Source organism: Myotis davidii, unplaced genomic scaffold, assembly GCF_000327345.1.
Source record: "Myotis davidii unplaced genomic scaffold, ASM32734v1 scaffold399, whole genome shotgun sequence".
Lineage (NCBI taxonomy): Eukaryota > Metazoa > Chordata > Mammalia > Chiroptera > Vespertilionidae > Myotis > Myotis davidii.
This window is the reverse complement of record NW_006292094.1, coordinates 114,946-136,887: the sequence shown is the minus strand read 5'-3', so window position 1 is coordinate 136,887 and position 21,942 is coordinate 114,946. Positions and strand designations below refer to the sequence as shown.

At 45.8% G+C, this 21,942-nt stretch overlaps 1 protein-coding gene across 2 annotated transcripts in view; it reads right to left on the bottom strand.

Annotated features, from left to right (window-relative positions):
• Positions 1-21,942, bottom strand: part of DOCK2 (dedicator of cytokinesis 2) — a 365,121-nt gene that overhangs the window by 248,390 nt on the left and 94,789 nt on the right. For both annotated transcript variants that reach the window (XM_015565082.1, XM_006765379.2), the window contains exons 24-25: positions 19,399-19,469; positions 17,777-17,883 (exon numbers count right to left, since the gene is read on the bottom strand). In XM_015565082.1, coding sequence (XP_015420568.1) covers positions 17,777-17,883; positions 19,399-19,469 — 178 coding nt within the window. The remainder of the gene's footprint in view (positions 1-17,776; positions 17,884-19,398; positions 19,470-21,942) is intronic.

Sequence of the window (21,942 nt, the reverse complement as noted above, 5' to 3'; positions counted from 1 at the left end):
CTTACGGTGAAAGCAAAGACACACCAGAGGTTAGTTTGGGCTGTGAGCACTGAGATGGCACTGAGCCGCCAGAGTGGATGCACATGCCCAGGCAAGAGCGGGCAGAGCGAAGCTGGGATGCAGCTGTGGACTGAAGCCCAGTGGCTGCTGAGTGAACTGGATAGGCTCCAAGGCAGACTCCGCCCATCTCTGTGGCCCTCACTTCTGACCTCAGGCACAGAGAGATGGCAGGAGAGCTGCAGCCACCAGCAGCGCATTCTGAGGGTGCCCACTTCCCAGGACTACCCAGGAAAGGGGCACAGGGGAGGGCTTCCCAGTGTGCTCCCCTACATTGGCAAGAAAGGAAAAAAGAAGTAAGGGGTCAGATCTAAAGCTTAGAGAGCTAAACGCTGCCAGAAAGCCCAACAGGTGTGGCTCAGTGATTGAGCTGTACCTATGACCCAGGAGGTCACGGTTTGATTCCCAGTCAGGGCACATGCCCGGGTTTCCGTCTCTATCCGCAGTAGGAGGCGTGCAGGAGGCAGCCGATCAATGATTCTCTCTCTTCACTGATGTTTCTATCTCTCTCCCTCTCTCTGAAATCAATAAAAATATATTAAAAAGAAAACTTCCAGAAGACTGGCCACCAGGCAGGAGCCTGGATGTCAGAGCTGCTCCCTGTCATGGAGCAAAAGCAGGAAAGCCATCTCTCTGCTCCGCTCACACACCCAGGGGGGCTGTGTCTTGATGTATGTGGCCAGTGATCTCATGATGAACTAGGGCGTGAGAACATCCTGGTTTTTATGCTCTGAGAAATAATTTCTCCTTTTCCTTTGAACACGGTACAAGCTATTCTGCTGTTCGCTGACAGCAGGTCCCACCATCTATCAAGGTTTACAACTCACTGCAGGCCCCTGAAACACCACACATTTTCCTGGGAGGCAGCTGGGACCAACTTGATTTCTCGGCACCAGCCTAGAGCAGACAGCAGAGTGCTGTGGTGACCCTCCTGCTACCTGGGCTGTGATTGATTTTAAAACCTGCAGCTGCCACCAGAGGGGAGCCCCGAATCCCTGTAAACCAAACCAAACCAAGCATCTCGCTACATACATAGGTCCCCGCAAGTCTGCAATATTGGTGGGGGCCAGCCTGGTGAAGAGCAATTATTTGAGACCCACAGAAATATCTGTATGAAGAGGAAAAGCCACCTGTAAATGAAGTTCCATGGTCCTGACTGCTGCCCCCTTTCAGGTGCCCTCGTACCAGAAAACACCGAGCCCATCCCCACAAACTTCTCGGTGACCCAGCATGGAATCGGCTGTGGCCTGTGGGGACAGTACATGGCCCTGGATGCCTCTGAGCACAGCGAGTCCTTCAGTGTCTTTCATGTCCGGCTGACCCAAGTGCTCTCCACACCCCAGGATGACAAAGCGTTTTTCAAGCAGCTTTCGGTCTCCTTGAAGTCGCTACCTCTTTCTCTATGTTGTCTGGCAGTGCAGACTCAGTGACTATCAGAGATGGACAGGGTACTGGAACTCCAACTCTCCGATGATACACATGAAGAATGGAGCCCAGAGAGGTTAAGGGCTTTGTCCAAGGTCACACAGCTGGTTAGTAGCTTTCCTGGACTAGAGTTTAACTCTTCTGACTCTTAGTAGAGTGTTTTCTCCAACAGACCGTTACATTCCCTTGATGAAGGCCATCATCCCGTCGTCCTGGAAACACTGATTGAGCCCCCGCTCAGCAGCGATTCTTTGGATCACAGAGAAGATATGCTGCCTGGAGTCAAGGTGGCGGCGATGTGCAAATACAAGGGAAATCTGAGAGCAGCATGAGAGGAGGAGCGCCTCCCCAGACCCAGACCGTGTGAATTCTATTGCATCTGTCAAACTTACGATGAACCAAACGTCACCGAGGAACCCACCGCATGGCCAGAGCTGCTAGCAGGAGGCCCAGAGGTCCTACATCAGTGCAACTGTAACTCACCACCAGGAAGCAGCCTGGATGTCAGAGCTGCAACTCATTGCAGGCCCCTGAAACACCACACATTTTCCTGGAGGAGAAGCTGACAACTTTCCCATCTGTTTTGGGAGCCTACAAAGATTTCAATAGGGAAAAGTGTACTAGAATGACCACACACACACGCGCGGCTGACTGTGTCCTTGTAACAGAACCAGCTGAATGGCAGCTCTGGGGCAAAACAGGCTCAAGCTGGGTGGGAAGGAGCCAATTGCTTCTAAGCAGAGCAATGGCTGATCCAAGGCGACTGAGGCCAAAGCCACATTAGTGAGAAATGTGCCTCCCCCAGATGAGATCAGACAATGCTCTGTCAGAAAAAAGACAGCTCACCTGGCAAAGTGTGTCTGCTTCTGAGATGACCTAGAAAGAAAACTGGTTGTCGCTCTCTCTGGGAGGGAAAATGGCACAGGGTGAGTTCCTACAGACCCCATTTCTCTATGGGGCCTATAGTCAATCGCCACCCCACATCCTGGGCCCGGAGGGGGCGAAAAGGAGAGGAGGCCTCCCTGAGCAGCAGTGGACAGGGAGAGGAGGAGCGCCTCTCCCAGGCTGCAGGAGAGGGCGTGGGGCAAGGTGAAGTGGTTCCAGACAGAGGTGAAGGCAATGGGTTTTAAAAAGGGTTTGCGTGAGGACAGTGTGGGCCTGGGCCCAGTGAACCTGCCATGGCAGAGTCAAAGACAGGGAGGAGGTTAATCCCGCACAGCTGGAAGTGAGGGATGGGAGGGTGCGGGGGGCAAGGGGGTAGTGGCGTGGGCACGGGAGAGCCTGAACCACCACCTAGTCCTCGCCACAGATGGCTTACGTGGGTTTGTTGCAGGGACAGTGACACCAGAGAGCCAGCAAGGGCAGAGACCACCACTGGCCCCACCACAGGCCTGGGCAATGAAGGAACTCCCTCACCACCTCCCTAAGACCCTGCCATGCGCCTGTGAACCAGAGAGAAAGAGGACCCTACCACACCTGGGCCAGACGACCAATGATAACAATCGGTGTGTGGGCGACTGAGGGGTCTCAGAGGGCCACTGAATCCTTCAGGGCCTTTCTATCTTCTTCCAAAGAATGGCGGGAGGGGCCAATCAATGTGTGCTTGTGTGTCTGCGTGTGCTCGCTGCATTTCCACCATTTTATAATAAACCATCCCTGTAGAGCAGCTTTAAGTTCCCAGCAAAATTGAACAGAAAGTACAGAGAGTTGTCCTTGTACCTGACCACCCACGTGCACAGCCTCCCCACTGCCGACCTCCCTCATCAGAGCCAGAGCAGAGATTTCTTTAGACCTAGAATATTTATGTTTAAAACTAAATTGTCTTGGAGGGAGGACGGAGAGAGGGAGGGAGCACTCTCTGGGAGAAGAGGGCGAGTGGCTGGCTGCGGTCCATCCAGGGGTGAACCTGTTCTCTGAATTGCTGAGTCTGACTGTGTCTGGGCAGCTGTTAAGGGCCCTCTGGCTCAGATATTTGATCTCCCCAACCCCATGCATGCTACATTTTTTAATGCAGGCAAGCACATACAACCCTTCCGGTATCTCTCAAATTAACCCACCACCCAAGTAGAACAAGTGTCTACAGTGTCATTTATTTCAAACAAAGTGGAGGTATCAGGAGCTGTCCCCAAAGCCTAATAGGAGATTCCTTCTGGAATTTGTTTGCCTACAATTTGGGGGGGTTAAGTAATAGAGAGAAGGGTGCACTGTGAGCACAGCCCTGAACGTCATCACCTTCGTAGTCATTCAAAAGCCTCAAGTGCGACCAATCCACATGTGTATCAGCCATCATGACAGAGAGCGCTGGGATGCAGAGACAAGTAAGGGTAGTGCAGATGTTAGCAACCTGGGGTTGAATCCCAGCTTCCTAAGTCTCCACTTTAGCTTCTGGAAAAGGAGTTAATAGCAGCACCTCTGAGATAGGGCTCACATGAGCTCCATGAAAAGCGTGACCTATAGTTCTGGGCACATGGAGGTCCACACACCTGCCATGACCCCTAATCCAAGTGTCTCATTTGAGAAAGAGAGAGAGAGAGAGAGAGAGAGAGAGAGAGAGAGAGAGACTTAGAGACCCATTCACTTCCCAGCTGGAGTAGATAGAAACCTGTTGAGCTGAGAATCTCGGTCTCCTGAGTCCAGCTCCACATTCTGCCCCACTGTCAGATGATGACAAATACTAGTAACAGTTATCAATGATGATGATACTCCATTGCTGCCCCTTCTGAGTGCCAGACCCCCCTGGCTCATGCAGGCTGTATCCTGTTTACTGCTCAGGATAAACCAGTGAGGTCAGCACCCTACACTGTTCCCTTTGACGGGTGAGGAATTGGATGCTCCTAGGGGTGAGGTGAACTGGTTAAGGCAACAAAGTCAGGACCTGATCCAAACCCTTGTTCTGAACAACTGTCCTGAGCTGTGCCAACTTCAGAAATGGATGTCTCTCAAGTTATTTCATCCTCTTAGGCTCATGCCATTGTCAGGGCCTCGTTTGCCTTTGGCTAATTGGCTTCCCCCTCTTTGCTCAGTGTCTGGTTCCACTTGGGCAGTTGCTCCTGCCTGGAGGATGTCATGCTCAGCAAATCCACTTTGGCTGCCCAGAGCTAATGAGGGCTCTCCGTGTGGTTGAGTGTAAGTGCCACACACGGACACACCCTCTTCGTCAAGGATGATGATTCCATTGTGAAAAAATATCCCTCCCAAATTGGATCATGCCACTCCAGCTCAGTGTGAGAGACAATATGATATGCTTTACACTGCATCTATTGAATTGGGAGGAAGCAAATTACTGAGAGAGAGAGAGAGAGAGAGAGAGAGAGAGAGAGAGAAGGAAGGGAGAGTCAGAATCCTGGGCCAGCGCTGGGAAAGCTGGGTGAGATTCATGCCCAACAGTAAAGAAATCATGAGCAAAAAAGGACAACACTGTTGACTAAGCTATGGATTCCAGTAAGTTTTTCTATCATAAAATTAAATGAACCCAGATTTCCCTAAATGGGTAAATAGTGAACTCCGTCATAACCCATCTATATAATAAAATCCCACAAGTTCTTAAAAATAGCCTGGAAAAACAGTCCTGATAATTCTCAGTGGATAATGCAGATCTCAAACCTGGTAAGAACTTATGACAATTATGTAAAACTAGAGGCCTGATGCACGAAATTTGTGCAAGGGGCTCGGCCCTCACAGCCACAGCAGCTTGCCTTAGCCCTCACAGCCCCAGCTTCATCCAGAAGGTCATCTGGAAGGATGTTTGGGAGGTCTTTTGGCTGTCCAGTCTAATTGGCATATTACACTTTTATTATTATAGATAATAATATGATATACAAGAGAGGATGAATAAACAATGGTTACCTCTGAATCATGAGACCATGGGTGCTTTTCTATATTTCCAAATCTTCTATGAAAACTCACAGTGTTTTGATAATACTAACTTCTATAAACAATAAATGTCATCTTTTCTAACACTGGACCAGTGTGCCCAGGAGAGGTCTGGTAGAGCTTATGATGTGGGCTGAGCCCCCCATTAGCAAGGGAGCATGTCAGGCAAAGGTGAACCCCAAGTCCCCTTGAGGCCCAGCTCTCCCTAGACTCCTCCAGAGAAGGCTTTATCACACTCACTATTCTCTGATGTTCACTGACATCCCGCCTCCTCCATGAACCCGTCCCCAACGTTCCAAAGGCACTGTTCTCACTGAATTCTGGTAATGGTCATTCTTAAAGGGTTATTTATAAATAAACCTATAAAGTATACATTTATTAAAACCCTAAAAATTTATTAAACCTTATAAGTTACAAATTCACACCAGAAGCTTTGCCCTGGGTCCATATGTAGGTTTATTTGGCCTTCATCCTGTTTTGTTTTGTTTTTTAAAAAATAAACCCAACAGATTTCAGATAGAAATCCCAAAGGAGGACTTCTTTTAAAAAAATAGACATGGCAACAAGCACTGGGCACTGATCCACAGCATCTTATACACCCTGGCACAGACTCTGCCCCAGTCCTCACTGCTCCCTCTCACTCCCCACCCTAAGCGAGTGTCCATGGATCACTGCCACTCCATTTCCTTAGTAAGAGAAATACTTGGAACTTGTTTCTGTCCAAGGTGGGGACATGAATGACTGACCAAATGGCACTGTGTTTTAGGAAAAAAAATGAAAGGAGTCACATCACCTTGTGAAGTGAAGGAAGCCCTCACGTTCAGTGGGTAAGTGGAAAATCTTCTGGGAAAAGTTAACTGCAGACGGCATTAGAAATACACATTTGCTCAGGTCACCTTATTAAATGGCCTACTGACTAGGACCCTGCACCTTCATTCCCATCACCTTCACGGCCTGAGTGGGCTCAAGTGTGAAGACCCTTGGGTGAATCTTTTCTCTCCCAGCTGCAAGCTCCCCAAGGGGTGCAGAAACCCTTCCGATCCAGATGCCACACTGCACAGCAATCCAGAGAGTGCACTGTGGACTCAGACCCCAGCTGCTTCTGGGCTCTGACACGCTACTGGGGATATGACTGTTTCCACGTTTCTCAACCTCTCTCGCCTTCAGCTTCCTCACCTGTAAGAGGGGGATGTGCATACCTAAACTTTACAGGGATGTCATGATAACGAAACAAGATAATGTGTGAAAAGCTAAGCATAGCACCAGGCACCAAGTAAAGGTTATGTAAGTGGTGGCCATAAAATTATTTATTACTGTAGTTCTTTCATATTCCCTGTAGCACAGTGCTGCTACATTTTTATATTTTCAATAAATATTACCTGAATTGAAATGACTCTGTGGCGGGTTTTCAATTTAACTGCATCGGAGTCTTACGGAAACTTCCTTCTATTCTAAGAAGATGTTGGGGGGAAACAACAGCAAAATCAAACTTTAACAGGTCAACATAAAAGTCTCAGGACAGTCTAAAACCTGCCTCATTATAATTCAAACCATCCATGACTATAATTTCACAACAAACAACAAAAGAATTGGAATAAACACATAACCTTTCAAAGGTTTACGTAAACTCCCTCATTACATGTGTTTCCACTTAAATAAAGAATCGTTCCCCAGCGGGAAAAGAACCCCGTGGAACGCGGACTGGAAGGTGTAAGGGCAGCCTGATGGTGCTGTGCTCAAGCTTTAATGAGGTAAATTCTCCTTTTAAAAATTGCAGAAGACTTGATTTGGATTGCCATTAAAGAATTGATCTGGGAGCCTTCTCCCCCTGCCCAATTAAACTGTACTTCAGCATGTCATTAAAAGCTGCTATTCTAAGTATTTTTGGAGGTTCAAAGGGGATTCTTTTCTTTGATTGTATGCCCTTTTATTTTTACTTCAGCCAAAAAAAAAGGGCACTTTCATAAATCTCTCTTGGATTTGTCTGCAGCTTATTAGATCACTGTCTTCTCTGATTCCATATCTAAAGGTTTCTTTCGGGGCTGGGATTCTGTGATCCACCACATCGAAAAGGGGATGGATGTGACGGACAGCCCCCTCTCAGATCTCTGGAGTGTGGAAGGGACGTTCTGGAACTGGATGTGACTTTGTAACACTGTGGTTGGGAGGACCAAACCCCTATTTAAAGATCTTTGATGCTTCTAAATGCTCCGATGAGAAAAAAACTTAGGTCCTCAAAACTCTACGGCTCTTTATTAAAGAAATAAATTGGCTCCAGCCAGTAACCTTTCCCAGAATTCTGAGCCTGGCTCTGTGACTGTGAGGTCATCATGCGGTTTCCCTTCATCTGTTTAACCTTCTATAAAATCACATGGTTTTATGGTTATTCTACTGGGGTTAAGTGGCCTGCCCAAGGTCACCCAGCAGGGCCGTGAGTGAGATCATGCACATTAGCAGTTTTGCATGGTGCCTGGGACATAGTAAGGACTCAGCAAACATCCAGTGGCGTTTCCACTGCAGATGGTGTTGTCCTTGCTGTTCTTCACTTAATATTATACTAAGATTCATCCGTATTACAGGTTGCTGGTGTTCACTGTTTTGACCACTGTAGGAATTCCACTGTGTAAATAAACCACGGTTCTTCCTCTCTCAGCTCAGGAATCTTTTTATCAGATACATAGAAAAACTATGAGAAGCTTGCTCTAGGGGCCCAGGCAATCTCTTGTTATAAGAAAAATTCTCATTCTGAGAAAAACCATCTCATCTCTTTCATGATTGAGAAGGGGTCACACTTGGAGAAGTGCTATGTCTTCACACATAATCCCCGGGATGCGGCCTTCATCCAGGCGCCTAATTTGGGGTGTGCCTTGGGAAGGAGCGGCTACCCCTTTTCCCTGACCATTCAGACCCTTCAGCTTTCACCTAGCACAGAGGAACTGCATGCACTCTGGGGACCAGGGATGGAATCCCTGCCCTCAAGTCTCCAGGGAAGAGCAATGTCCTAGAAATGCAAAATGACATTGGCATGGAGAAGAGACTGCCCCATACTTGAAATGGCAGGAAAGAAAAAATCAGATTCCTACTTCACACCATATATGTTTTGTATAAATGTAAGCACTATAGATTGATTTGTGACTATTAAAAATATAGAATTCTTAGTAAAAATATAAATGAAAATCTTTTAGATTTGGGGTTGAGAAGGATTTCTTAAATAAGACACAACAGGATTTGACAATGAAAATGATTGATAAAGTTGTATTAAAAATAAAAACTTCTGTCGAAAAACTATCTTAAGTAAAAAAAAAAGAAGTTATAAGTGTAGAAATAGGAGAAGATATTTGTAATACATACAACCCAGCAAAAGATGAGTATAAAGAGAATATAAAACATCCTGCAAATCAGTAAGAGAAATACAACCAAACCAATGGGAAAATGCACAAAAGAATAGACAGATATGCCACATACATGAAATGCAAGTGGCAAAGAAATATAAGAACAGATCTTTAGCACCACTGGTGGTCAAGTGAATGTAACTTAAAGAGTAATGACATGCTACAGTCTTTGGGGGCGGGGGGCAAAAGTGAAGAAATAGGACAACACCAGAGCTAAAGAGAATGTGGGTCCACCGACTCACATATGTACTGCTGGCAGAGATGTAAGGTAGTGCAGCCACCTTTGGAAAACAGGTGAACACTGTCTCTGACTTTACATGTTCAGATCCCCTATGTCATAATGTCTATGACCAAGCAAATCTTCTAGCAATTCTATACCCAGTAGAGACTCTTAAATATGTGCTACAAGAGACATGCACAAGAATGTTCTTAGCAGTAGTGCTTACAATAGAAAAAAATACCCGAAATAACATGAATGCCTAAAATTGAAAACATAAGTGAATAAACTCTGGTTTATTCACACAGTGGAATGTCCTACAGTGTTCAAAACAATGAACACCAGCAACCTGTAAGATGGATGAATGTTAGTATAATATTAAATGGGAAAAGATTTGACTATGAAAATAATTAAGAGGGAAAAGTATGTCTAAGTTACTCACAGTTCAATACCCTTTATATAAAGTTAAAATAACCAAAATGCTAGGGAAAATATTTATTCAATAAAACTGCATAAAAAGGACAGCAGTGGAATGATTAACAAAGGATTCAAGAATGTGGAAAAGAGAGCCATGTGGTTATATGTAGTTGATTGTTTTTAGGTTTTTTCAAAATATATTTTTATTGATTTCAGAGAGGGAGAGAGAGATAGAAACATCAACAATGAGAGAGAATGAATCACTGATCTGATTGTCTGCATCCTGCATGCCCCCTACTTGTGTAGAGCCTGCAACCCAGGCAGGTGAGCTGACCAAGAATGGAACAGTGACCTTCTAGTTCATAGGTCAATGCTCAACCATTGAGAAACACTGGCTAGGCTGATGGTTAAATATCTAGTTTTTGTTTTGGGTGGTGAGTACATGGATGTTTAATTTATTAAAATAACTAACTGAATATGTTCATAAATAAAAGCAGGCCCTTGTGTGGACCAATGATAAGGTGTATTATGAATCAAGCACTAGAACGACTCCAGTTCTATACAATGTTCTTTCCTTTTCCTTTTGTTAAGGGACACTGGCCAATAACAATGATGTATTTTACCACCAAGGTCCACAGACTAGTTTCTGGAAGCTGATATCAGACTGAGCACACAAAGAAATAAAACTTAAACCTTGTCTGTCAGGAGTTCACTTCATCTGCGCAGACAGTCACATAAACAGAGAGATGGGTAATAAAATCTCAGGTATCATGATGCAAGTTTGCCCTGTGTGCTTGGGAGCCACTTCTCTCTGCCCACGCTGCTTCCCTGCCTCCACTCGGGCTCTAGGAGCTGTGTTTCCAACTGGAGAGGGTCAGGCAAGGGGCCACCTGCATCCGAATCCCCTGGAGGCTGCTGCAATGCAGCCCCTAGCCCCCTTCCCGACTGTCAGCATAAGAATCTCTGGGGAGAGTCCAGGATTCTGTAGTTTTAACAAACTCCCCAGGTGCAGCCAAGGATTGAGAGCTCTGCCGCTCAGAGGTGGTACACCTTGACTTATCCTCTTTGTGAACCCAGGAAGATATTTTGAATCTACTAAACTCCCTACTGTCACACCTTCTTGCATTAGCCAGGTACCCTGGCAGCCAGTCCATTTTATAGCCCCAGGGAAGAGGGATGAAGAAGGCCTCCTTGGAAAGGAAGAATATGGGATGGGAGGGAAGGGTGTCTGCTGTTGAGACCTGAATCCACAAGACACATGTGTCCCAACACTCCTTCTTGAGCTAAAGTCCCAATGAGAGCCATTTAGATAAGTTCTAGGGAAAGCCAAAGGCAGAGTCTTTCTTCCCTTTTTGAGTTGGGTCCCCAGGACCCAGTCCCAGAAGATTTTTAGAGAGGGGGAGGGCACTGTTTGAATTAGAAAGACTGCTTAAATCTGAAGATGCAAAATGTCTTTAATTGAAAATTTTAAGTTGCCACAGTACACAGCGATGTGGAGACTCAACAAGATTAGATGAGATTATAAACAAACAGAATCAAGAAGCTACGTCATCCTGGCACATGGAGGGTGGTGTAGAATTTGCCCACTCGTAGCCATTGTGTCTCCACCACCTTCCCGGGGCCGGGCCTGCAGTGGGGACTGAGTGAGTGTTGAACAGGACTCAACCAAAAAGCCTGAGACATCAGGGAGGGCATACTGCATACTTGATGTCTGGTCTGAGTCTCAAAGAATGTGTAGGAACTATTAGTCAGGGTGTCTGGGGGAGGGAAGGAAGTGGGGAGGCAGTGGAAGGTATTCCAGGCAGTGTTTGCACAGAAAGAAATTGTGGAAGGGCGTGTATGGTGCCAGGAGAGGAAAGAAGCCAGCCACAAGTTTGGTGCATGTTCTGGGAGGAAGAGGACTTGTTCCCTCACTGTTTTTTCCTTCAGAAGAGTTTAGCACCGAGCCTGATGTGGACATCCCAAGTCTCAAGCAGCCTGCTTCAGGGCTTCTCACTGCAGGAAAGCTGTGCTCTGAACGCTGCAGTAGCATAGCAACCACTAGCATCAAGAGTCCCCTCTCCTGCCCAGGCAAAGAACCCTGAACTTAGTTGCCCAACACTTAGAACAAGGGAGGGGAGTGAAGAATGGAAGGAAAAAAATCCCTCAGAAGCAACAGTGAGGCACCTTTTCTAATATGGAGAAGGAAGCATTTCCAATAAGAAAATAAACACTATCTTCTTTTTATTCATTATGATAACAAAGCGTGGTGTAGTGGAAAGAAGATGGGCTTTATTATTTAAATGACTTGTATTCCAAATCTACCTCTAACACTTACTATCTGTGAGTGAGAGAGAGGGTGCTTGTCAAATGGTCCATGTGTGTTCTCCACTTCCCAGGCTCCCTTGCAGCTAGGTTGGAAACATGTGATGGGTTCTGGCCAATGGTCTGTGGATGGCATCAGTGGGTGTCACTCTCATGGTGAGGTGGTTGAGAGCAGTTGTGCTTTCTCCTGCCCTCTCCTCCCTGCTGCAGGGAGGCCATGGGTACCAGATGGCATAGTTTCTGGAGGACAAACAGTATAGGACAGCGGTTCTCAAGCTATGGGTCTGGACCCCTTTGGGGGTTGGACAACCCTTTCACAGGGGTCGCCTAAGACCATCGGAAAACACATATAATTACATATTGTTTTTGTGATTAATCACTATGCTTTAATTATGTTCAATTTGTAACAATGAAAATACATCCTGCATATCAGATATTTACATTCCGATTCATAACAGTAACAAAATTACAGTTATGAAGTAGCAACAAAAATAATTTTATGGTTGGGGGTCACCACAACATGAGGAACTGTATTAAAGGGTCATGGCATTAGGAAGGTTGAGAACCACTGGTATAGGACCTTCATCAGGTTTATGCAAGAGAGTAATTAACTTTTACACTGTTAAACCATTGAGATTTTGGGATCAATTTGTTACCCCAGCAGCACATGGTCCAATACACTAGTACCCAAATATATTGTGTGACTTTTGGTCTCATTGGGATGAAAGTTACTTGACCCTCAAGGTTTCCCCATCTATGAGATGGGGATAATAACACCTATGTAACTGAGTTGTTATAAGAATTTAACATATGCGTTGTCTGTACACCCCCTATATAGTTGACATTTAATAAATATAAGTCTCTCCCTTTAAGATATTGATGTCATTATTATTCTTGTGGTCATTATTGTGATATAACAGATGCCTCAAAAACTGATGCCAGCAACGATGTCAGGAATTTTGCTAGTTCTTTTACTTACACTATTCCATTTCTGTAGCTAAAGAGATTTTTTTCAAGGAACACAGCTAGGAAGTGACGAAGCCAGCATCATAAACAAGCACAGCCTAAATGAAAAGTCCATATTCTAAGGGCAACATTTTTACTCGCATTTTCCAGAGGTGGAACCCTGGAGGCTCAGAGACCTTACATCAGCTCACCAGGCAGAGTAATGCCTGCTGGAGTCAGCGGACTTTTCTCTATTCCCAGGCCAGGCTACGGTGATGTGGTCATTAGAAAAGAGAAATCCCTATGGAGCTGGACCTCCCAACCCGCTCCAACCCGCCCCGCCCCCCGCCCCCCTGCAGTGGCCCAGCCCATGGTGAAATGAGGGCCCAGCAGCTCCAGATACTGTGGGCAACAGATAAGAAGGGGAGGAAGAAGGAAACTGTATCGGGGTAAAGAGAAAACTCTATGCTTTGTGTTCAGAGAACAGCTCGATAAAGTTTCCAAAGAAAAACGCATTGGCTGAAAATAAACACGGGAAGAGTTTCCAAATCTCTGTCTCTCTGTGTCTCTCTGTCTCTCTGTCTTCTCTCCCTTTCCCTTTTCCACTCCTTCTCTGTTTGTTTTGGAAGTTGAGAAAAGCAAGCAATGTGGATCTTAAAGCAGTTTACACTGAACCAGATGGCGTATCTGATTAGCATCAGACTAAAAAGACACATTACTTAGAGATTAGGTTCTCATAGGGACAAATCTGTTCCAAAGGACCAGAAGGCCTGGCTTCCTCACAGCCTCCCCTCAGAGCTCTCCCAGGGCCTATCTGTTCCTAGTCTCCCATCCTCACCACCAGGCAAGTCTGAGCTTGGGCTGGCGAAGAGAGCAAATTAGTCTGCACAGATGTCCCAGTTCTCCTCCCACTGTCCCTGCCCTCATTCACACAGGGCCAGTCACTCCGCCGGGACCTTGACTGCTGTGACTCGACTCCCTCGCACCCCAGACTAACAAGCCACATTATGCCCCTGAGTCTGAACCACAGCCCAATGAGACCCATGCTGTGGTTATTTAGAGAGGAGGAAATTGAAATTTAAAGGGATTAGGTAATTTACTCAAGATCACAGGCCAAGTAAAAGTCAAAAGCAATTGCCTCCAGGAGAGAGAAAAAAAGGAAAAAAGTGCATGCATGGGCACATGTGTGCATGCGTGTGTGTGTGTGTGTTCCGAAAGAGCCCCAAGGAGCAAATCATGATAGAGGATGGCTGTCAGGTGTCCCCAACTCTATGTTGAGGCTGCAGCAAGGGAAACAGTAAAGTGAGAAACTATTCACACCTCACCCTGACCTATACTTTTCCTTCCAGACACCCTGGCATGAGTGCTCTATGAAATATTCCAGGGAAATGAAATAAAACCTGGAGAAACTATTCAAGGCCAAAATGGGAAGCACATACAGACCAGCCCTTCTAAGTCCCCTGTTTCTCAGACTCTGAGGAAAGCACGTAGGTTCCAGGGAAACAAAGAAGATTGGCTCAGGGTTACGTGCAACTATCAGACATGAAGGTGTCCAGCCAGCATGGCTCAGTGGTTGAGCATCGACCTGTGAACCAGGAAGTCCTGGTTCAATTCCCGGTCAGGGTACATGCTCGGGTTACAGGCTGAATCTCAGTGTGAAGCGTGCAGAAGGTAGACAATCAATGATTCTCTCTCATCATTGATGTTTCTACCTCTCCTCCCTTCCTCTCTAAAATCAATAAAAATATATTTAACAAAAAAACATGAAGGACGCCCTCATTGCAGGAAACCCAAAGGTCAAGGTAGAAGCTGGGAAAATGAAAGCAGCAGCAGAAAGAATAACCACATGCCAGGAATAACAGTGGCCGCTGGGACTGGGGCATTATTCTGTGATAACAATGTACTATCCGTCTTATTAGCCCACACGGAACAGCCTTCCAGGACAGACATACACTGTTACTGATTTTCCTATTTTATGGATGAGCTCACGAGGCTCAGAGAGGTTAAGTAAATTGCCCATAGTCCCACAGCCGAGAAGCAGCTGCATCAGGAATCTAACCCGGGGCCTAGTTAGACCCCAGAATGAGTAGCCCTAAGCAGTGAAGTTTCTCCCCGTCTCCAGAGGATCCTCCTGAAGACAGGCCAATAGGACAGGCAGCCAACATTTCAGAGACTGCCTAAGAGCCTCTGGCCCTCTGCTGATGGCAATGTTCAAGGCTGTGTGAGCTGACATCACCCACAATAATCCAGACAATTTGCACATCTCGCAGATAAAACTGGTACAGGCACAAAGCAAATCAGGTCCCTGAGGCTCAGGACGCTGCACAGGGAGAACAGGAGGGATCTCATTACAGCTCAGGGTTGGCCAAGGAACCCAACTCACCTCACGGACGGATATGAAGGGAGCGCTCACACACAGGCACCCCGGAAGCACGCATGGATTCGGACTGTTTTCATTAAGAAGGGGGATGAGCTGAAGTTTCCCTCGGGGGTTCTTTTGGGAAGAGGGTTCACTTAGCAAATGAATAGTGGGAGAGGAGGCTCCTTAAGCTGTGCATACAGCACAGTGTTCACGTGTGAGCCAAAGACAGGAGACTAATTACATGTTGCCTCCTCTTTAAAATGGGCTCCCAAAGGGCTCTCTGCTCACCCACTTCTAACATCTGTATGTGTTGAATTCAAGAATTTTGCATTACTGTTGCAGCTGTGTGCAAAGACAGCATTGGCCTTCTGTCTGTTAATATTAATCAGAGGGTTTTTACTGAATCTGAAACTCAGAGACGCAGGAGGCCTGGTGAGCAGCAGCTGTGCAGCTGGCCCTGGGACTATGCTAACCCTCCGGGGCCAGGGCCCAGCCCAGGAGATGTGGCTGCAGTAAGGAATTACTCCACCTTCCGCCAGGCTGGAGCTGACACCCGTGCCCCCACCCGGGACAGTGCCCGCACTCCATCTGGCCTTGACGCCGAGCAGGGCCCGACGGTGACGGCAGCCCTGAACAATGGAGAGCTGAGTAACCCTGCTCTCTGATGCCTGTGCAGCACCACATGGAGCCAGCGTTGTCCTTGTCATGTCCCTAGGAGGGGACTCGATTCATCTCTACAGTGACACCACCTGAGATCCAAGAAGGGCCTGCCAGGGCAGGAAGGGGCAGGCATGTCTCAAAGCTTTCAGCGTGAGGGCAGTTGGTTCCGATGTGGAAGTCAGAACTTGAAAACCACGGCACGTTCACTTGAAAAAAGCTAGTAATAAAAAACAATGCAACACGACTCACCAGGATTCGTGTCCAATCACCTTGCACAAACAAAGCATAGATGCATTGCATGAATCTGTTGTCACACATCTGTCTGAACAGTCAGGAAGCCACAGACATGAATATAAAACACAGCATTTTCTTCCTGTGCCCTTGTCTCATCCTCAACGCCAGGGTCTCCCACAGTGACTTCGGATGCACCATGTTAACCACGCAATCGGGGGAGAAATGTTTACAGCAAAGTGGTTCCTGGTTATTTCAGTGATTACCAGGAAATTTACATAAATATTCAAGCTTCACTCTGCATGAATTCCAGTTGGGTGCTGACTGACCCTCTGCTTCCCCAGCTTCTTGTTCCTTTCCCAGGGGCTTACTGACACCAGGATGGACAGAGAGGGACCTAATTGGAAAGGGTTGATCTCGGGCTACAGAGAACACTGCTCGCCCTTGAGTCACTGTTTCTACCCTCACAGACAGGCGTGATGCCAGGAAGGCTGTGTGTGGCTGGAGCTGCGGGGTACAGTGAACAGAGACTTCTAAGTCCTATCTGGTCTTCTCTGGAGGAGGTGTGGCCACCTAGCTCTTCAGCCTCAAAAACAGGAGGCCCTTGACAGTGGAGTGCTAGTTAGAACTGTTAGGTTACCAGGTCAGTTTGGGTGAGCAGGAGGCTGACCACACTCCTGTTCAAGTCCACGGCCATGCCCTGCTCTCCAGGAAATAGCATTAGTGAGGGAAGGAAGGCGAGTACAGGGTAGTTGCGTGACATGCTACTGTTTGAGCAACAATAATTAGAGGCTAGGGGAGGATGTGTTGCATACAGTTGACACTTGAACGAGGGTGTGAGCTGCACAGGCCCATGTAGACTCGGATTTTTTTTTTTCAATTGGCCTGTGCAGGAGTGCCGAGAGCCTATGAGACCAGTGTCCCCCACCTCCTGACCTGTGGCCAGTTGACCCTCAAAGTTTAAGCAAACTGTGGTTAAAGGATCAACTCCACGGTTGGGAATCCATGTATCCAGAGACCCTGGAAGCAAACACTGGTGACTGGGACCCCTGGGTTGCCTCTAGGGAGGGGGACCCAGTGGCTATGCATGGGTCTGGGGGCATCTCCTGCAGGTGGTGCCCTCTCAGACCCCGGCATTTAGATCCTTATAAAATGCATCACCTATTCAAAGATGATTCACATTTTAAAAAAACTAAAAGAGAAAATGAAGTCCCACTCCATCAGAATCTCTGAGATGGGTTGTAGAAATCCACATCTAAACAAGCTCTCCAGCTCATTCTTATTATCCTCTGGAAATTTTGTGAAGTTCTCCATAACAGGGTCTTTCTACCAAAAGCAGTTTCACCTACTTCCTCTCAAGTTGAAGAAAGAAGCAAAAAACCATAGAGTAGAAAACCAAAACATCCCACTCCAAATTTACCACCTCATTAAACTTTCTCAGGAGAGACAAACAATGCCACCTAAGCTCTTCTACAATCAGTTTAGATTCTGGTATCTAAGTTGTCAGTTTAGACCAGCCGTGGGCAAACTACGGCCCGTGGGCCAGATCCGGCCCATTTGAAATGAATAAAACTAAAAAAAAAAAAGACCGTACCCTTTTATGTAATGATGTTTACTTTGAATTTATATTAGTTCACACAAACACTCCATCCATGCTTTTGTTCCGGCCCTCCTGTCCAGTTTAAGAACCCATTGTGGCCCTTGAGTCAAAAAGTTTGCCCACCCCTGGTTTAGACACTTTTCTCATTTACTCGGATTAAGGGAGTGGTTAGAGAGCCGGTCTAGTAATTGGGCAGATTGGTCTGTCCAGGCAAGCATGTAAGGAGCAGGATCACATGAGGAGTACCTGGGGTTTGTGGCCCCGCCCACCCAGCCAGGCCGCTTTGCACTCACCTTGCTTTTTAAAGAGGTTGCTTTGGACTATCTCGTTCATGGACTGGACTTTCTGCTTCTGGAGTTTCACGGGGGGGATGCAGGTATAGAACTCATACAGGAGTTGGCTGAGGCAGGAAAAAAGGAGACAGAGAACCAGTGAGACCTGTGTCTCCAACATCATGGCACTCAGAGCCCACCCCCAAACTGCCAGCTTCCTTGGCCCCCCAATTCCTAACGGAGCATCGGCTGCTTAGTAAACCTTCAGTGAAGATGTGCAGTTAGTCTTGATGTTGAACACCAATAGCATGCAAAGACATGAAAATCTGAAAAGTCATGCCAGTCACCCTGAGCACTGTGCATCCGGCACATGTTTTGCCCTTTACATCCATGATGCCCTTTAAACCTCAAGACTAACTCTATGAGATAGCTCCAATACTTATCCCGATTATCCAAGTAGGATACATATTTACAAGGTTGAGAAAGGTTTACTACGTTTCCCAAGGCTACACAGCAGAGGGGTTGAAGAAACAGGGGTTTAAAACCAGATTCTCACTTCATTATCATATCACCTTATTTACTAATGTTTTATGTGCTTAGGAATGCTTTATGATAAGTCTTAAGATCAAACAAGGTCCTTAATTTAAAAAATATATAAAAAGTTGTCGGTTATAACCCACTTGGGACATGAAAAACAAGATAGCTCTTCCCAAAAAGAGTGAAAATAAAACTATCACTGAAACAAAATTATAGCCCCTATGAGCTTTCCAAAATGAGCTCCCTGTGTTCATTCATTCTTTCAAGTACTTGTTAAGTATCTACGTAATATGTGACCAGCAATGTACGGAGCAGTAAGGAGACAATGGGAAGAGACTCTGTCCCAGTGGCTTGGAACTTGTATTCTAATGGAGGCCCACATACGACACAGAAGTAAATAAACCAATGCAAGTGATATATGCAATAAGAAAATAAATAAGAAGTTGTGACAGAGTGATGGTGCAGGCTGGGGAAGGAACTTAATTTCTTTACAGAGTTAACTTCTCCAAGAATCTAACATTTAGTTTAAGGCCAGAAAGATGAGAAGGAGCCAGCAAAAGTTGTCATATAAACAGAAATAGGACATCAGTTAAAAACAACAACCAACAACAACTGGTGAGATCTGAGTGAAGAAAGGGGTACAGTGAGTAGACTTGTACCAGGGTAAAGTTCTCAGTTGTGATAAATATGCCATAGATACGGGAAAGGTGAACATTAAGGAAAGCTGAGCGAAGGGCCTGTGGGAACGCTATACTATCTTTGCAACTCCTTTCTAAATCTAAAAGTATTTCTTCTATATGTTAACTTGGAACTTAAGAAGAAGGAAAGGGCATATCTGGCTCAGATGGCTCCACTCTAGCAGCACAGTCACATTACAATAGTGTGTGTTCATTCCATGAGAAGAACAGAGTGAAGAAGGAGAAAGCAAAAGGGCATTTGAAGCAAAGACTGAAACCCCAAATCACCTTCAAGCCCAGGTGAAATGGAGACATTTATACCGGACATCAAATGGCGTGCCCGTCGGGAATCCCCCACAGGAGCCCTCCTCTGCCTGTGAGTCCCTGGCTTGATAACAGAGCCCAGGGAAGTACATCATAAGTTCTCACCTGAGTAACTTCGCATCAAAGACCGTTTCCACATCATGGAGGACAGATGGGATGTATTTCAAAGCCGCCACCTAGGTGGGAAGGGAAGTAAACATGAGTGATGCCCACATCCAACAACTCTGCGCGGTGTGGTGAGGAGGATGGAGACTTTGCCACTTGACACAGATCAAGGGAGATTGGTCGTGCATCCGGGGCACAGCTACAGTGATTTGAAACTCTCTGTGTAGATTAAAACACAGGCAGGCATATACTGTATACAAAAGCAAGTCACGACTGCCTCTGTCTTCAAGGAGGCAGTAATGTATAGAAAATCCACAGACTTGGAAGTTATACGGCTTTTCAGTCAAATCCTGGTTCTATTTAGTAAGCCACCTGGCTTTGGACAAAAGAACCTCTCTGACACCTCAATCTCCTCAGCTGTAAAACTGAGGAAGTAAAACCTATTTTGCAGGATTGTGAAGATTAAAAATACAAATGGTAACTTCGATCATTATTGGAGGATGGGGTGCTTGAATTGTTTTGTTGGTAGCGAGGATGGCTTTGGACCGAATCATGCAGATTTTCTCTCCTTGGCCAATGTGTGAACAATTGCGGGCACATCTTGGTCCACTAGCTGGTGTGGGGGAACTGGGCCTCATGGTGGACTGTCCTTCCCTCTGTGCACCTTGACTGATGCACCCAGAGGCAGGAGGCAACCCACCCTCTCGCATGGCAGTACCATTTACTAGGCAGCAGAGGGAACTGCCATTCTCCTAGAAGGAGTTATAAGTCACATGGCTGGAAAATAACATTTAAGAATCTAGAGGAAGTGTGAAGTTTTAATTTACTTTTTATTTTTCTGTATATTCTAAGTATTCTACAGTCAACAAGTATCACCCTTTTATAGTCAGACCAAAATAAAAAATAGTAAAAATTCCTTTCTTAAAGAAAATCACATCCTAGTCATATGCAAGTTAGCTTCTTAGTCAACATACATGATTAGGACTAGTCTCTGAGAAAGTTCAGTGGGGCAGAAACCACGCCAAATGTCACTGCTAGGTTCCTTTGTTAAACCTTTGTGAAAAGTGGCCTAAGCAAGGCCTTCTGGAGAAGATGCCCAGCCCCTCCTATACCTTCAAACCTGGAATGTTTGAACTGGGCAAATAACATTTAGACTGGCCCAACCAACAGCATCTTCCCAACCACTGTCTGCAGAGCTAATGGGGGAAGCACACGAACTGACCATAACGACTGATGATTACAAACTCTTGGAGATGGAATCAGTAACCAGGCCTGTCTGGCTAAAGAATAACTCAGTTTGCTGACACCAAAAGAAATTCCTTTATGCTATGCATGTAATCATTGCCCTTCCCCTTTCTCATAAAATCCCTTTGCCTTCACTCTGTAAACAGGACTCTATTTGGGTTTCTGCCTCAATCAGAGTTCCAAGAACTGCAATTCCTTTTTTAATATGTTTTTATTGATTTTTAGAGAGAGAGGAAGGGAGGATAGAGAGAGAGAAACACCGATGAGAGAGGAACATCATCAATCTGCTGCCTCTTGAATGTACTCCTACTGGGGATTGAGCAGGCAACCCAGGCATATGTCCTGACCAGGAATTGAACCCATAACCTTTTTTTGTCCCTGGATCGATGCTCAACCACTGAGCCACACCGACAGAATTGCAATTCTTTTTTATCCCAAATAAATGCTTGTTGCCTCCCATTTGGGCTTCTTATTTTAAGTTAAAACCTTAGTTCAGCCCAACCAGGGAATTTTTTTTTTCATAGATAAAGACCCTCTAGCACATCAATTCAATAACCAGCCTAAGGTCCCAAAGTTAGTGAGTGGGAGAGCCAGGATTCAGCTTCAGGCAGGCGGCCCAGAGAGCCACAGTCTAGCCCTGGAGCTACATGTCCACCTCGCTCAAATAGCAACTGTCTCTCTCTGGGCCTACATCCTTTTCTTCCTGTTCTCTATCATTTTTACATGTCAGTAATACATGTTTGATGTAAAAATGTGCATATGTTAAAGCAATGGGGTGAAAATTGTCCCTCAAGTCCCACAACTCCATCTCAGCCCCAGAACCTCCTCTCCAGAAAGGACCACTGTCAACAGCATGGTGACTTCCTTCCAGACTGCTTTCTATGCACGAGTGTGTGTTTGTATGGGTATACATGTATGTGTACATGGATGTAATATTTACAGTTTTGCAACTTGCTTTTTGCAGCTAAACATATACCACTGGTATCATTCCATAGAGTGCACTTTGTTCATTTCTAACCACTACACAGTGATGCCCTGTGGGTACACTATACCATTTGAAGCCCTCCTCTAAAAGTTATCTTTACTATAAAATATGTAGTAAGAAAATACTTGACATATGCATGTGTGTATGTGTAAGATTCTCAGTAGGATGGATGGACTGCTTGAGGAGAAATTAGAGTTTCAAAATGTACACACATATATACAAAGGTATACACATATACATTTTAGGAAATAGTGTCATATTACCTCGGAAAGAAGCGATGATCAATTTCCTTTGTCTTTTTTCCCTATAATCTT